General features: G+C 34.7%; 3 protein-coding genes across 3 annotated transcripts; 1 reads left to right on the top strand and 2 right to left on the bottom strand.

Annotated features, from left to right (window-relative positions):
• Positions 1-266: 266 nt before the first annotated feature.
• LOC147398691 (uncharacterized) lies at positions 267-1,076 on the bottom strand. The gene has a single exon (XM_086446753.1). The coding sequence runs from the start codon at positions 1,074-1,076 to the stop codon at positions 267-269; it is 810 nt and encodes a 269-aa protein (XP_086302879.1).
• Positions 1,077-2,106: 1,030 nt separating this feature from the next.
• LOC147398690 (E3 ubiquitin-protein ligase RGLG2-like) lies at positions 2,107-4,229 on the top strand. Its single transcript, XM_086447951.1, has 6 exons — positions 2,107-2,189; positions 2,261-2,366; positions 2,448-2,575; positions 2,702-2,882; positions 3,346-3,402; positions 3,509-4,229. Exons 3-6 carry the CDS (start codon positions 2,526-2,528, stop codon positions 3,587-3,589), a joined length of 369 nt encoding a protein of 122 aa, XP_086304077.1. The 5' UTR covers positions 2,107-2,189; positions 2,261-2,366; positions 2,448-2,525; the 3' UTR covers positions 3,590-4,229.
• Positions 4,230-9,878: 5,649 nt separating this feature from the next.
• On the bottom strand, positions 9,879-10,836 carry LOC147398689 (cell division cycle protein 48 homolog). Its single transcript, XM_086448993.1, has 2 exons — positions 10,805-10,836; positions 9,879-10,684 (listed from the first exon to the last, which is right to left on the bottom strand). The coding sequence occupies exons 1-2, from the start codon at positions 10,820-10,822 to the stop codon at positions 10,451-10,453; spliced, it is 252 nt and encodes an 83-aa protein (XP_086305119.1). The 5' UTR covers positions 10,823-10,836; the 3' UTR covers positions 9,879-10,450.
• Between the last annotated feature and the right edge of the window lie 6,611 nt (positions 10,837-17,447).

Here is a 17,447-nt window from a genome sequence, read left to right as displayed (position 1 = left end):
ACATTAGAAATTAATTTCAAACCTGTGTGGCCTTCGATTGCCACTATTCCTTTGCCTTTTATTGCAAGGTATGCTCTATTTCCAATTCTAACTTTAGAAATGGCAGTTTTGTCAAGCTCTTTGAAAAGCTCTTGATCATGAGTCATGTAGCTTGTAAAACCACTATCCATGAGCCAACTTTCTGTGGGGCTGCTGGTAGCAAAGCACGATGCCACAAACAGTTGCTCTTCTTGAGGTTGTTCAACAACAGTTTTGGCTTCTCCTTGCTACTGTTGAGATTTGTATATCCTTTCCACATGCCCTAACTGACCACACTTGTGACATTTTATATCCGGCCTCCACCAACACCTTTTTTGTGGATGATTGGATTTTTTGCAGTAAGGACATGGTGGAAATGTAGTGTTATTGCTGCTGTTGTTGTTGCTGCTTTGCTTCCCTTTTTTATACATATTGTTCTGTGATATAGCTTGAAATGCACCCTCCATAGATACTTCTTGCCTCATAAGTCTCCTTTGTTCCTGAGCCTGTAGTGCATTCAACAATTCTGCCAAGGTAATACTTGACACATCTTTTGAGTTTTCTATTGATGATATTGTAGCCTCAAATTTTTTAGGAATTGTTACAAGGATTTTTTGAACTATTCTAGAATCAGAAAAATCAGTACCAAGAAGCCTTACTTTGTTTACAATGTCAAGGAGTCTGTCAGAGTAATCCTTGATTGTTTCTGATTCCTTAATTCTTTGCATCTCAAATTCTCTAATCAGATTCAGAACTTGCATGCCTTTGACTCGTTCATTTCCTTCGTACTCCTTCTTCAGGAAGTCCCAAATTTCATTTGTTGTCTTCAATGTCATGATTTTGGTGAAAATTGAAAATGAAACAGTTGCAAATAAGCTGCCTTTTGCCTTCGATTTCCTTTGCCTCATCTCCTTGTGATTTTTTATTTGAGCCATAGTTGGATTGTCAGGCAAGGGAGGAACTTCGTACGTAATTTCAACAGCTTCCCACTGATCATTAGCATCAAGATAGGCTTCCATTCGGACAGCCCACATTTGATAATTCGTTCCATCAAACATAGAGGCGCTATTGCATTTGATAAAGCTCCAGAACTCATCCTGCGTTGGTTGTAGGCTTGTGTGATTTGGATAGGAGAGATGGTGAGTGTTTAAAGTAAGTGTTTAAGGTAAGTGGTTAGACTCACTCAACCTCACAGGTCTCTCAAGAACTTATGATGGCTCTGATACCAATTTGTTGGTTTTTGATAGAAATAAAGTATAAAAGCTGGTAAAAACAAACTAAATGTTGAGACTTCTTCAGCTATTATTTTATTTATCATCAAAGCACTTATTTAAACAGCTTATCAAAATAGAAAAAGCATAAAGAATGCAGCTAAATCTGCTACAGTTACATAACATAAATTTCCAAAAAAATAGCAGAACAGTAGGTCAAGCCTAACAGACTTTGACAACTTCAATTCAGCATGTGTTTTATTAAACTTTAACAACTAAATATCAACAGCCCACTCTGCTCCATGTCAACAGCTCTTAAACATTAGCAACCCACTCAGATCCATGTCAGTAGCTCTTGGGGCATCATTCAACAGAGCTTCATGTTCTTCGAATGGAAGTGATTCTATCACATACGTTACACAATATACTCTATTGTGGAAATAGCATTACTAGGCTGTAATATGAAGGCTTGGCCTTAACGGATGTGCTCAGGAGATGAGTGACATTGTTTGTTCTTGGATCACGTGATTATTATCGGTTCCTATGTCGGAAGATGAGAAAATAGGAAACTACGAGGAAGCTGTTGCTGATGCTGATCTTGCATGGGTCCGTTGAGAAATAAAAAGGAGGAATGGCCAAGGAAAAATAAGATACAACTATTCTGTGTCAAGATATAATCATGATCATACCCAAAGGATGATTACAACTGTAGTTTGAGTTAATAAATACTGATTCAAAGTCAATTTATGTTTAAAAATAAATACAACATATCTGCCCATGCAAGGATGGGTGAATTGCTTATCCAGTCCAAGGCTATCCTATTTGCAATTTCAGACAATTTCAAGGCTTAAATTTCACAAAAACACATGGCTTGCCACAGGTAACGAGAAGTGTTGATACTGAGCGTGGCCAACTAAGTCCACAAGAGCAAAAGACTGTTGATGCAATTGTAAGAGCGAGGTAAAATTTTGGCTCCTTCAGTGACAGTTTGTTTACCAACCCACTGTTCTTACAAGCTTGTTTTGTTACAGCGAGTACCCTCTATCAATTATTTTAGTTGGAGTTGGGGATGGACCTTGGGACGTGATGAGGGAATTTGACGATAACATCCCTTCTCGTGCCTTTGATAATTTCCAGGTAAGCAGTAGTGGTTGTTACTTGTATTTGATGCCAGCCGTTCAGTTTTTGGCCTTAATGGGAAGCTTTTGTCTTGTCCAGTTTGTTAATTTTATAGAGATTATGTCAAAGAATGTGCCAGTATCCTGAAAAGAGACGGAGTTTGCTCTCGCAGCCTTGATGGAAATCCCTTCTCAATATAAAGCGACTTTGGAACCTCATATATTGGGGTAATAAATAAAAAAGCCTGCTTGTTTTAGGTTTTGATGGTTGCCTTTGCCCCTATTGTCCTTTTTTGGCATGGAAATGTGCATAAATCTGATGCCTTAACAATCTACTCTCCTATGTTCAACCAGTTCAAGTAATGGGAAAGCTCTTGAAAGGTTTCCTCTTCCACCACCTATGTATGGTGTAAATTCATTCAGCTCAAAGAAGCCTTCCCGCTCGAGCAGTTTCCAGCAGAGTGCACCTCCCTATCAAGGCCATGAAACATCTAGGGGCACTGCTCCACCAGAAAGCTCAAATTTTGATAACAAGGTACAATGACCATCCCGTGGAAACTTCCTTTTTGGTTGATCATCTTAATTCCAATTTTTTTTCCTTTTTGGGGGTGTCGGGTTTGCATTTCTGGTAGGTGTCAATTATGTTTTAATTGAATGTGGGTTCTAGAATGACATCTTAATTGGTTAAGTATTCTATCTTTATTGCTTTGGTTTCTTTATGTGATTTTTTTTTTTTTTTTTCATTTTGCTTCCGTAAATATATTTTCTGAACATTTAATGTCAATGTGATTTTCCATTCTAGTACATGTGGGCACTGACTATCTAGAAGTAAAGGAATTTAGTACCATGGGTTTAGTCGAAAAGTGAAAACTAATGCATACATATGCCTTTTATTTAGTTTTTCTCCTCTGTTAGGCTTAGTAGCCTTCAAATGTTCGATAAGAATAATGCTCTAATAAAGGTTTTTTTTTCTTAATCGTCGTTATGGACCCATTCAGGTCTGCCCCATTTGCCTTACCGACCCAAAGAATATGGCTTTTGGCTGTGATCATCAGGTGAAAACTCTAGACCTTATATACTCATTTTTACGATGACTTCTTGCTTTCCTTTTTTAGCTGTTTGTGGGAAAGATTTAAAGTTCATAAATTGGTTTTGTTGCAGACGTGCTGTGACTGTGGACAAGACCTTGAGCTATGCCCTATCTGCAGGACCCCAATTGTAACAAGAATAAAGCTCTATTAAAAGCTTTCCTCTCTTCTTTTGGATTTTCTCATTGCTCTTGCCGGTAAGCTAGCTCTCATCCTTGATGGTGCGCCAATATTCTTTGCAATTCTTTCTACTTTGGATGATATTTTGTCTAGCTAAAACTCTGCATCAGAGGCCCCTGATCTTGACGCTAGGTATGGTTACTCATCGAACCTGATCATACCTCATGTATATCTCTCTGTTTATTTTCAGATCCTTTGGTTTGTAATAGCATTTGTGCTTGATCATCTCTTTCGTGACCTTTATTAAGGTGCAATTTCTTCTATGGAGAGATCTGATCTGATAAATATATATTTTTCTCCCTTTATAGAATCAAATTTAACTGTTAAGTCCAATTGCTGGTCATTTCATCGGAAATGTAAAATTGGGGTTGCTTGGGTTTTGGCGGAGGAAGAGGGAGAAGGAAAGAGAAAATAGAAACCGATTTGAGGAAAAATGCAATGGTTCCCACACTCGTTCATATAGTGTGGGAGTGCAGACTCAACCCAAAAATATAGAAATCTGCAACAACAAAAAAAAATGTGAGCTTCTATGGCACCCCAACTTGTACTTATTCTTAATCATTTTGTCGGAAATGGAGAATTGGGGCTGCTTGGGTTTTGGACTTTTACTTATTCTTAATCATTTTGTTGGAAATGGAGAATTGGGGCTGCTTGGGTTTTGGCGGAGGAGGAAGAGGGAGAAGGAAAGAGAAAATGGAAATCGAGGAAAAATCCCACACTTGTTCATATAGTGTGGGAGTGCCAGACTCAACCCAAAAATATAGAAATCTGCAACAAAAGAAAAAAAAAAAAAAAACCCCAAATTTTACTTATTCTTAATCATTTACTTATTTTCTTCATTTTTTATTGGGGTGTCATAAGTAAAAGTTGGGGTGCCAATATCAGCTCTCTAAATTTGACAGTCTTGAATAAATATATATTTTTCTCCCTTTATAGAATCAAAATATTCGTAATATAACAAGTACCCTATATCATCTTTATCTATTACCTTTAGTATTCTCTGAGTGTGCTTAAAAGAATGATTTTCAAATATTTTAAATTTGTTTTACATGTAGTTTAATATTGAAACGTGATCAAATGCTTTTGAGAGTTTGGGGATGAAAATAATTATCTTTCTGGTGATTATAACGAGTTTCTCATGAAGAAATATAACAGAAACTTTGTTTCAAAAGTCGAGAAGATCGAGAATAGACATAGAATGATAAGGAAAAAACCTTCAAGAAGCCAGCCCGCTTCAAAATTTTGAACGAACACGCTTCTTGCTTCATGACATGTCATGTTTTCAAGGAGGTACCCCAAATATTTATAAAAAATAATGACTTGAATTAAACTAAAAAAATGTCATGATGCAAAGAGGGATCCTTCAAAGTCGGACTCAAATGATAAGTGTTGTTTTATTTGCACCCAGTATTTATGTTTAGTGCATCCACTTACCTCGCATAAGTTTGAGGGTAAAATTCAAAATCAATTGGCAATGAGTTGGGAGATCCAAGAGCTTATAAGGAGAGAGACAAGGCAATGAGTGTTCGGTGTGGGATCAAACTCAACACACCCCTCACATGTGGGCCTGGCTAGATCAAAGCACATGGAGATATGAACTGGGTGGCTTAAAGGGAAATAATGTCTGCTTTGATACCATGATCAGTTTTGGGGTCCAACTCAAAATCAATTAACAACGAAAGAAGAGGCCCACAAGCTTATAAGGAGAGAGACAAGGTAATGGGTGTCCGATGTGGGACTAACCTCTATTAACCCTATTCAAAAATTGTGTTGAAGTAGATGCAAATAGTGTAAATGATGGGAGCAAATAGAACGAGTCCATTGATAAATTATCTTTTGTGGTGAGTCATGCTAGTTGCTTCACTGCCTTCAACATTGTATGTGCAGAGAACCATTGGTTTTCTCAAGTATACCACTCGTATCACAAGGAATAGCATTAAGGTTATGTGCATAAAATGTTAAAGGGATTGTTATTTTCAAAGTCTGTTTAGCATTTTTCTTTTGTGTTATTTTCCAAGTCAGACACAAAAACTTCATTATCGAAACCAATATTTTCAAACAACAATTAAATTAATTTTAACAATCAAAATCTCAAGAATATAAGTAAAATAATTGCAAGAAATAATAAGAGATTAGAGAAAGGACACCCAATCACAACACAAGATATATGTGTTCACTCACAATGAAACTACATTCACAAAAAAATTAAAAAATAAAATTTTATTAATCAAGAAAAAAATTACAAGAATGAAGGTCAATAACTTACCTCTTACACTCCAATTAAACCCACCAAACGCTCTAAACTTATCTCTTGTACAAATCCAAATAAATAATCTTGATCCCACTCTCGTTATCACAGACTCGTAACAAAAATGTGATGATAATTTTCAACAACCTCAAATATTTAGGATTTATAAGATAAGAAGAGCCTACGTAAAGAGAGACCCATTGCTTTCTCATTCTCTATAAAAGAGAAAATTCACTTTTACCAAAACCCCATTTTATGTACAATAAAAACCATCCAAAAATCCATTGTTTCTCATAAACTCATATTGAAAATTTTTCTTTACTTAGACATAAATTACTCCGAAGGACGATTGTTAGTGCGAAGTGCCATCAATCAAGGCTAACTCTAACTTCGCCCATTAGGGTTCATTTCAGAATAAAAGAGTTGCAGTAAAGTAGAGAGATATTGGAGAGAAAAAGAAGAACTTGCATTATATTTCTTATTATTTCTTTTTACATAAATCAGACCTTTATTTATATACATACATTGATAGTTAATTATCATAACAGACTAACAAACTAGCCAATTAAGATAACTGATTAACAGACTGATTTGTACAGCTAACTAACATAACTGACTAACAGATTTGTACGGCCAACTGACTAACAAATTGATTTGTACAATTAACTAACATAATTGACTAACAGATTTGTACAGCCCACTAACATAACTGACTAACAGACTGATTTGTACAGCTAACTATACTAAATTTAGACTTATAATTTAATACTCCCCCTCAAGATGGAGTGTAAATGTTAATAACACCTATCTTAGAAAGAATATTAGAGAAGAGATTGTAGCCAAGAGGCTTAGTCAAAATTTCGGCTAGTTGCCCAATTGAGAAAACATTTAATGTTTTCATAGTTCCTGCCAATAATTTTTCTCGAACAATATGACAATCTAAATCTATATGTTTTGTACGTTCATGAAAAACTAGGTTGGCTGCTATGTGCAAGGCAACCTGATTATCACAAAAAAACACAGTTGGTTTGGACTGTGATGCAAATAAGTCTTTCAACAAGTGTTGCAGCCAAGTCATTTCACATGTTGTTGTTGCCATACCACGGTATTCAGCCTTTGCTGTAGACCTAGACACTGTATTTTGCTTATTAGATTTCCATGAAATGAGTGGTTGTCCAAGAAATACACAGAAATCAGTAATAGATTTTCTAGTATCTCTGCATGCTGTCCAATCTACATCACAGAATGCCTTCAGTTGTAGATCAGATTGATTTTGAGGTCGAGAGAACGTTCCATCCACAAACCCCGTCTTGCTCTTGGCATTAAGAGTCGTCAACATTGATGTGCTCCACGTATAATAGTTCTCACCGTTCAAAGGTTGAGAGACCAAGATCGAACCAGGGCTTTCTCCATGATGAAAAAAATAAGGATTGGAAAAATCCTCAAGCAGAGAATTGTTGGATAAATAAGTGTTTGAAGATGTGGATGCGGAAGTGTTTGTAGGTGCAAAAGAACTCATATTAGAGAGGAAAAAAAAAAACAGAACAAAATCAAAGTTTATTGCTCTGATACCATTTCAAAATAAAAAAAGTTGTAGTAAAGTAGAGAGATATTGGAGAGAAAAAGAAGAACTTGCATTATATTCCTTATTATTTCTTTTTACATTAATCAGACCTTTATTTATACATATACATTGATAGCTAATTATCATAACAGACTAACAAACTAGCCAACTAACATAACTGATTAACAGACTGATTTGTACAGCTAACTATACTGAATTTTGACTTATAATTTAATAGTTCATTGACAAATATGCCACTTGGCATTCAGGATAAGGGGTCAAATTGGTGTCGAATTTTTCATTGTCAAAATTTTTTTTTTTTCGACGAGCCGAAATTGTCAAATTAATGAAAGATAAGAGAAATTTGACAGCTCTAAGCTGTCAAATCTTGGAATATCAAGAATTTCAACAGTCCTAGACCGTCAAATTTTTATGTCGAATTTTCTAGTTTTCACATAGTGCCAACCCATATAGACATATGAAAAATGACTTAAAATCAAATCACTCTAAATCCAAATGAGGGAGTTAAGCCAGGTTATTTGAGTTGGTCACGTCTCCAATCAAATCACTGAGAATCTTAAAATAATCAAATACAAAGGAAGATCTATAGTGGGGGTAATGCAGGCATTTGGCCCCATAAGATTTTTCAATGTCTACAAGGATATACGAGTTATTGTGACAAATATTAGCGGCAGGTAAAAAAAAAATTGCCCCTATTACCCCTCACAAAATTTTCCACATACTCTTAGTTGCCCCATAAAAAAACTTTTCCTCTCTTAATTGCCATCCAGTCTCCACCCCTGATCAAACACAATACATAATAGTTATTACAAATCTAAACAAATAATTTACTAAATATATAGGCTGCTAAATTGAATTTGTAGCATAGAAACTATGTGTATATAGATGCTTGTTTAATTGGGAAAAAAAATGGCTTAGTCATGATGTGAACCTTTTAGAAATTTGGGGATGCGCATTTAAACCAACGATTCGTGCATATGGCTTCAAAAATGGTAGAGCTATATCAATCTTCACACCACAATTTTTTGAGGGGTTAGATGGGATTGGCTTGTGACCTGAGCACAGACGCTCGAGTAAAAACCAAATATTAAATCTTAATTTGGTCATCTCACCATGAAGATGAAGCTTAGTGATTTCACTGCTAATCACTGAGATTACTCGTATAAAATCTATAAAGTTAAGGTCACAAGGCCGATCCCAGCTTACCCAACAAAAATGAAAAATATGTAAAAGAAGAGAAAAATGTACCAAATTAGAACTATGCTTTTGGAGATGAATACGAGGTCTATTTGTAATGCGTGAGCTCTTACCTAACGCTCTAAGAATCTGACGCGGCCCACTAAAATCTAAAAATATCAAGAGAAGTTTTGAATAGTGACAGTCTGTTCTCAACAACCTTTCAGGCATGTATAAGGCACGCTTCAATATGCCAGTGAGGCACGAGAAGTTTCTAGAAAGTCTATTGATATCTAAGATAAGCTTGAAACGGTGATGGTATGTTCGTAACAACTCTTCAAGTACATATAGAAATATTTTAATATGATAGTGAGACATATTTATGGCACACTCTCTTAAAAAAGTTTACAAATGTTCATTTATAAAAAAAAAAATTGATACATAATGGACTCAACTGTTTACATTAGCAAAAAAAAAAGTATTTTTTCAAATTAATTTTACATTATTATTTTAATAATAATTAATGTTGAGAAATAAATTTACAAAGATGAGGAGATGTTAAAATTTGTCATGTTTATTCAAAAAATATTATTTTTTGAAAAATAATTATAGACACCTTAATTTGCATTAGTCCTATTTGAGGAAGGTCTACAAAAATTGTTTTAATGAATGCATCAAATTATTTCCATCGACAATCACCAGCATTGGACTTCCCATCCTAAAGAGTAAAAAGATGGATACCCACTAGAAGTCTACTCATCTTTTAGCCGTCTTAACGCTTAAACCACTGTTTTTTTTTTTCTAAAAGAGATGCATCATGCATGCATAGGATTTAGCTACTCTAATGGAATAAATACAATGAATAAATGAAGATTAAGGTTTTCCCTAGTCATCTCTAAACCATGCAAGTCCAAACATTCTTTTCCTAGTTAGAGATACCTTAGTGTCCAGACAATAAAGGCTGCTAAAACGAAAACATACAAGTGCTAATCGAGAAAACTTAACGAAGTAACAGCTTCTACCAAACAAAGAAAAACGGAATAGATTGGCATATACCTTAAACCAGATACAGTATGTCGTTGCTTTAACTGACTTAATTCACTTGCTGCCATTGAAAGCGATCTTTCATCCTCAGTAGGCCTTTCCTTTCATAAGAATCTTCCTCTAAGTAATGATTGGAAAATGATACAGGATCAGATTAAACCATTTATGTTCAAACAGAAGTTTTGCATGCTACATAAAAACTCACCATAGAGGATTCCTAACCCAAGACAAAACATGAGTTTGTATCCAAAATAGAAGCTAGTCTGGAAGAAGCCTGACATCTTTGTCTTCACATGGTAATAATATACGGAGTTGAGGTATACCTAGACAGTGGTCGATGCAGCAATGAAGAATGAAGTCCATTGTCAATGATAGTTCTCAACATTCAGCAAGAAATATATACCCACAATTGTAACACAAATGGTAACAATAATGAGAATCAGGAAAACCAACAACATAAATCCTCAAACTTCTCAAACTTTTCGGGATGCTCCTTCGGATATTGGACAGTTTGTATAACAGGAGTTATTAAACCAAAATTAAATTACATACTATAAAAGTACAAAAAGAAATTATCTAAAACCCATCCCCACACTGGCATTTCCTCCTAAAGGTTTCTCTTGATAGTTTCAAGCCCCCCAATGTCGCTTCAGCTGACATTGGGCACTTCAACAACTTGCAAGCATCAAAATTCAAGGTGTCAGACTAATTCTAAAAAAAGATTTGCATCTCATATCAAAGGAGGTCATGTATTTGGAGATCTGGGAAAATGGTAGATATCTCTAAAAACTCACTGTTTCACGCAAAGTAAAGGGTTTGCTTGTCCCAAGAGCAATCTTGAAGTGCTCATCTGTCACAGCCATGGAGTTAAGTATCTCAGCATTTATGGTCTCGTCTTCCAGGTCAATCACGTCCATCTTCTCTTTGAAGCACTGAAGTGCAGCTTCGATGCACAAAGCCGCGAGATCAACACCTACATATCCATGAGTATCCTTTGCAATCCTTTCTAAATCAACCTGTACATCATGCAAAATCCATACCAGTAAATTAGTTATAACAGTTGCACAAAACAAACGAAGGAAGAAATATTAAAGAGGGGAGGAGGGAGGGGGGGAACAAATGTTTTTTTTTTTTACATCATCAGAGAGCTTCATGTTCTTCGTATGGATGCAAAATTAATCATGTTTATTCAAAAATATTATTTTTTGAACAATAATTATAGACATCCCAATTTGCACGAGTCCTATTTCCATTGACAATCACCAGCATTGGACATCCCATCCTAAAGAATAAAAGATGGATACCCACTAGAAGTCTACTCATCCTTTAGTCATCTTAATGCTTAAACCACTGTTTTTTTACTAAAAGAGATGCATCATGCATGCAGAGGACTAGTTAAAATTGGATTTAGCTACTCTAATGGAATAAATAAATTGAATAAATGAAGATTAAGATTTTCCCTAGTCATCTCTAAATCATGCAAGTCCAAACATTCGTTTCCTAGTCAGAGATACCTTAGTGCCCAGACAATAAAGGCTGCTAAACGGAAACATACAAGTGCTAATCGAGAAAACTTAACGAAGTAACAGCTTCAACCAAATAAAGAAAAACATAACAGATTGGCACATACCTTAAACCGGATATAGTATCCGTTGCCTTAATTGACCTAATTCACTTGCTGCCATTGAAGGCAATCTCTCATCCTCAGTAGGCCTTTCATTTCGTAAGAATCTACCTCTAAGTAATGACTGGAAAATGATACAGGATCAGATTAAATCATTTATGTTCAAGCAGAAATTTTGCATGCTACATAAAAGCTCACCACAAAGGATTCCTAACCCAAGACAAAACATGAGTGTGTATCCAAAATAGAAGCTAGTCTGGAAGAAGCCTGACATCTTTGTCTTCACATGATAATAATATATGGAGTTGAGGTATACCTAGACAGTCGTCGATGCAGCAAAGAAAAATGATGCCCATTGCCAATGATAGTTCTCAGCATTTAGCAAGAAATATGTACCCACAATTGTAACACAAATGGTAACAATAATGAGAATCAGGAAAACCTGTAACATAAATCCTCAAACTTTTCGGGATGTTCCACCGGATATTGGACAGTCTGTATAACAGGAGTTATTAAACCAAAATTAAATTACATACTATAAAAGTACCAAAAGAAATTATCTAAAACCCATTCCCACACTGGCATTTCCTCTTGAAACTTTATCTTGACAGTTTCATGCCCCCAATGTCGCTCCAGCTGACAATGGGCACTTCAACAACCTTTAAGCATCAAAATTCAAGGTGTCAGACTAATACTAAAAAAAGATGTGCATCTCATATCAAAGGAGGTCATGTATTTGGAGATCTGTGAAAATGGTAGATATCTCTGAAAACTCTCAGTTTCACGCAAAACAGAAGGTTTTCTTGTCCCAAGAGCAGTTTTGAAATGTTCATCTATCACGGCCATGGAGTTAAGTATTTCAGCATCTATGGTCTCGTTTTCCTGGTCAATCATATCCATCTTCTCTCTGAAGCACTGAAGTGCAGCTTCGGTGCACAAAGCCACGACATCAGCACCTACATATCCATGAGTATCCTTTGCAATCCTTTCTAAATCAACTTGTACATCATGCAAAACCCATAACAGTAAATTAGTTATAATAGTTGCACAAAACAAACGAAGAAAAAAAGATTAAAGAGGGGGATAGAGCTTCTTGTTCTTCGTATGGATGCAAAGAACCTCAAGCCATCCAACTTCAACTTCATCTAGAATAGCTTATCCGTATAGCATCCATGACTAAAATAGATAAACCTTAGATCCAACATGTGAGTAAATGCAAATAACAATAATAACATTGACAATTACCCATGAAGTTACTAAACAAAAGGTTAAAAACTTTCTTACCCCACAGTGAAGTTGTTGTAGAACATTAATGTTCTCGAAGATTCAAGCAAAGATTGCAATTGTTGCTGAACAAGTATAAGAAAAATATCATAAATCAGAAAATGAAAAGCAAACAATGTACATTAAATAAAATAGAGAACAATTGCATCAAACTTTGTATATGTGCTTTAGGAAGGATCTCAAAGTGAATAAAAACCACTCCTTATTAGAAATACAATAGATTTATTTACACATACTTCATATATATGGTTTAAAAGAAACCACAATGTGGACCAAAACCATTCCTTATAGACCAAGAATATGCTGAAATCATACAAACATGTTTTAAGAGGGGTCACAGTGAGGACAAAAACCATTTCTTATAGACAAACATATACTGAATTTACTTATACAAATCTTGTACATGTGTTTTAAGAAGGATCAGAATGTGTATCAATATCATTCCTTATAGACTGAGGATATAATGACCTTACATATTGAATAAGAATTATGTTGCGAATATGTTCTGCATTCTACTCCCTATCCAAGGTCATACCTTTTCCAAATTGGCCTTAACTTCCTTCTATAGTGCTTCCCCAATTGAGGATACTCTTATATTTCCTCAAATACTGATTTTTTCTTAACAAGTTATGAAGGCCAGATTTGAAGTCAAGTATGTAGTATCACCACTTTTTTGATAGGTAAATGCAATATATAAATAAAAATATATAAATTCCATGATTCCAGGATGACTCAAGTATCTCAAAAGGACAAGATCTTTTTTCAAGATCGGTGAACCTGATCTTGGTGATGGCATCTCATCTCGTTCACAAGTGATACCAAAATGAGTTAGTCTAAGAATTTACTTGACTGATTAAGGTAAAAAAAACAGAAAAGAAGAGCAAGAAAAGAGGTAAAAAAAGAAAAAAAAAAAAAAAAAAAAAAAAAAAAAAAAGGGAAACAAAGATTGTGAGGATTCAAGTCATCTCCTAGATATTCTATGTAAAACCTAGAGTTTTTAATTCGTATCTCGAGAAAAAATAAATAGTGGAATTTTTAAAAAATCTTGAAAATGGGACTTAGGGGTAAAATGTTAAGACGTTTATGATCATTTTTAATGGAATTTGACCTTATCATTGGATTCAAAATGATCAGAAAATATACTTTAGCCTGTAAGCACACTCAAATGCCAATCCAAACATAAAAGTTGTAAAATCCTCGATTATCGAGTTGGACCAGGCTAAAATAGTAATTTTTGCTAGAGTAAGAATTATTAAGATTTGATTACATCATTGAATTTGTAACAAAAATTATTGAACATGAACTATTTATTTGTCATTTTTGGAGCATAGAAAGTTAAATTACCGTCAAAAATGAAAATGACGTCAATCTTAGGGGTCACCTCAGACTAAAAATGTAAACTTTTGTTAGAGACATAATTTGTAGAAATTGACCATACCATTAGATCCGAAATGAAAAATTAGGTGAAATAGAGTATTCAATTATCAGTTTTGGAGTCTGGACAATCAAGTTATCGTCTATCAAAACAATAGACAAAATATCGATTTCGTCCCAAATTTTATATAAATAAAATTTTAATTTTTTTTATCACTTCATCTTCTCCAACCCGTCCAACAGCCAACACATTTTAAAAAAATATATTTTTTTTAAAACTTCAAACATAGATCCCTCGCAAACGGCTCGCCGTCGATGATCGACACAAAAGGGAGAAACGTCTGTAACCTCGACATCTACAAAATCCACCAAAATCTCTTCATTTCATCTTCTTTTTCATCCTGCATTGTCAAAAATCAGCCATACCTATATACGGGGATTTCGAAACTTCGACCTTGGATTTCATCCGTTTTTGGGTCAAACCGTCCTCCGTCGTAGAAGGGAGAAAGGACAACGACATCGAGATCTTCAAACTCATCGTGCCAGTTTCAAAAATCAACCATCTCGAAGTATGAGTTACCTCGATTTTCGTGTCTTCACCTCGATTTCCGTGCACGTGTTTTAATTCTTTCGCATAGAGATAGTAAGGAACTTTCAATTTCTATTAGTAATCGTAGATTGTGAAAATTACATTTAGGATTTTATCGAAATTTTTTTGATGTATTTTCAAAATATAGAATTCCTTTTTTATTTCAAAATTCACGTCAGAAATTGCATGTTTGATATGTTTAATTATATGTTTTAACAAATTATATGTGGGTAGGGTATTTCAATGGGCTCTTTCTGTCAGTTGGGTCTTGTGCACCGCTCGGACCCCATTTTGATCTAAGTGTTGTACATTTTCAATATTATTGATGAAAATGAAATTTATAATTGAAAAAAAAATGATTTAATATTCAATGAACTCAAATTGAGTTGATGAATATCAGAAAGTGAATATTTTATTTATAAGATTGAAAAAGGTAAAACTCGAAAAAAAAAAGAAAAATGGTATGAAACGGTAAAATGTGAGAGTCACACCCGAGAGGTGATGTCTGCATTTTACATTGTTGTGTTGTGTGTAGGTTGGTGAACGGATATCCAGGGATAATGTTACTGGTTGCATGTTTATTTACTTTTTATTAGCGTGAGGCGCTATTTACTTTTTCGTTCTGTTATTTATTTTAGGCCGATTGGCCACACTTGCATGGTAGGAAACTGGATATCCATTCTCAACCTTGTATTGTTAATTTCTCTTTTGTTTTCAAATGAAAGTAATACATATATATATATATATATATAAGGAACGGTTCAGCAGCCCCATTATGGTGCCCCACATGGTGCCATGCATTTTTCAAATCATGGGTTACAAACTTTGGAATGAGCTGAGTTTTTGTGAGGATGATCTCTATGATGAGGAGATCATCATCACAAAAAATCAGCATATTCCAAAACTTCTAACCCCATCAAAAGTGACAAATTGGATGGTCCACGATTCTTCAACTTGTAAACTTGGGTTAGAAATTTCAAAATGAGCTGATTTTTGGTGAGGATGATCTCTTCACCGTAGAAATCATACTCACAAAAAATCAGCCTATTCCAAAACTTTTAACCCCATCAAAAGTAATTTACAAAAAATGCATGGCACCATGTGTGGCACCATAAGGGGCTACTGAACCGCTCCCATATATATATATATATATGTAGCTATTTTGTGAGCTGTTAAAGAGTCTGTGAGTGCCTGAAGGGATAGTGCGTCATATCATCTGGAGTGGTGTACTATCCTAGGATGTACGGTAGGGACCACCAAGCTCATACGTGGTATGGGACGCGTATAAGAGTGGAGTCACAACGGAAATCCATGATATTCCTCTCTATCTTTACTAGTGAACTTGTAATGTAAAGGTGGTCGTATACAAATGGTTTGTATATTTGAGAATCACCTGTACGCCTGATAGGCATAGACGAAGATGATTAGTCAGTGATCACTAACAATCTATAATAGTCGAATGTTTTGACACATCGAAAAGATACCCATTGCTTACGGTTACGTCAAACGGCCAACTTGAGCCGGATAAATGGTCAACCAAACGTGGTAAATGCAGCAATTGACCACAAAATCAAGAACTAAAAGTCAATAAAAAATTATAACATCATGTCCCGACTGGGAGAGATCCAGTCGTGAATCTCAACTCTCTAATTTCACTACTCCACCATGTGTATTATGTATATGTTGCCTTATTTTAATATATAAAATGAAATGCAAGTTTAATGTTCTCATTTAATCAATTAGATTTGTATAAAAAGAAAATGTTATACTGAGTACTATTGGTTGATATAATATTAGTTTTAAAATATTTAGTTGCTCATCTTTGACTATATGTACCAGTTCATCGTAATTTCTTCTGTAAAATTTTATATATTTTAAAATGATTTAATATATTTATTCGTTCATATTAGGAGAGGTTATTGACAGAAATTACTTGCTTCCCTGCTAGATAACCATTGTTACTCACCATTTTCTTCTCTATTCTTTTAGTTTCAGATTCGAAGATTTGCGAGGCAGGTATAGAGCACGAGTGAGAATCATCTGGTGGGTCAGATAAACAATCAGAGTTTATCACTTGGTGAGTATTGAGGTTATAGCCCCTAGTGGTGTCAATTTGTCCAGGACTATTATGAATTTTTTCTTTAGTGTTAGGACTTCTGTTAGAGTGAGAATGTTTGTATAACTTTGTGTTTTGTTATCCTTCCGTTATCTGATCTATCGTTCGTTATTAGATGTATGTAGGCTTCCGCTATTATTATATTATATTTTATATATATATATATATATATATATATATATATATATATATATATATATATGCAAGATGGTACGTCGTTTATTAGGTGTAGGTTGAACGCCTTGGAATGCTAACATAAACAAAGGAGATCATACCGAAATTTCGAGGTGCCACCTAATACCTCGAGTTTTGACATGGGGTTTTGTGTTAGTGTTTGGCAAGACGCCACATTCTAAGACAAGTGCAACATTGCTTAAGTACTTTGAACAAATGTGCCAATACCAGCCATTATCAAATGAAGTGTTGCCTAAGTGCAGATGCAGGTATTTACTGATACAGGTATCGATTGGGTCTATATTTTTAAGTTTTAGCAGACAAACTCAGGGGGGTACAACAGCAATTTATATATGAAATCTTGGATAACAATTTCATAAAAACCCATCTAAAAAATAGAACATAACATACAGGAAACACGTCACTTCTCCATTGCTACAAAACTAATGTCTAATTAATTTTTTGTAGATTCTATACTTCATTTTCCTCAAATTTATAAAAGGGATATGCTAAGGTAAAAAAGAAAAAAGAAAAAGAGTTAGTCTAGGTTTTTTTTCCTCTCAAACTGAGATAATAAATAGTGAAATAGGATTCAAGTCGCCGACCTCGATAGTAGGA

The sequence above is a fragment of the Akebia trifoliata genome, chromosome 7 (genome assembly GCF_017979445.1).
Source record: "Akebia trifoliata isolate Shusen 1 chromosome 7, ASM1797944v1, whole genome shotgun sequence".
In the NCBI taxonomy this organism is placed as follows: Eukaryota; Viridiplantae; Streptophyta; class Magnoliopsida; order Ranunculales; family Lardizabalaceae; genus Akebia; species Akebia trifoliata.
The sequence above is the reverse complement of the archived record's forward strand: the minus strand, read 5'-3'. Positions and strand labels throughout refer to the sequence as shown.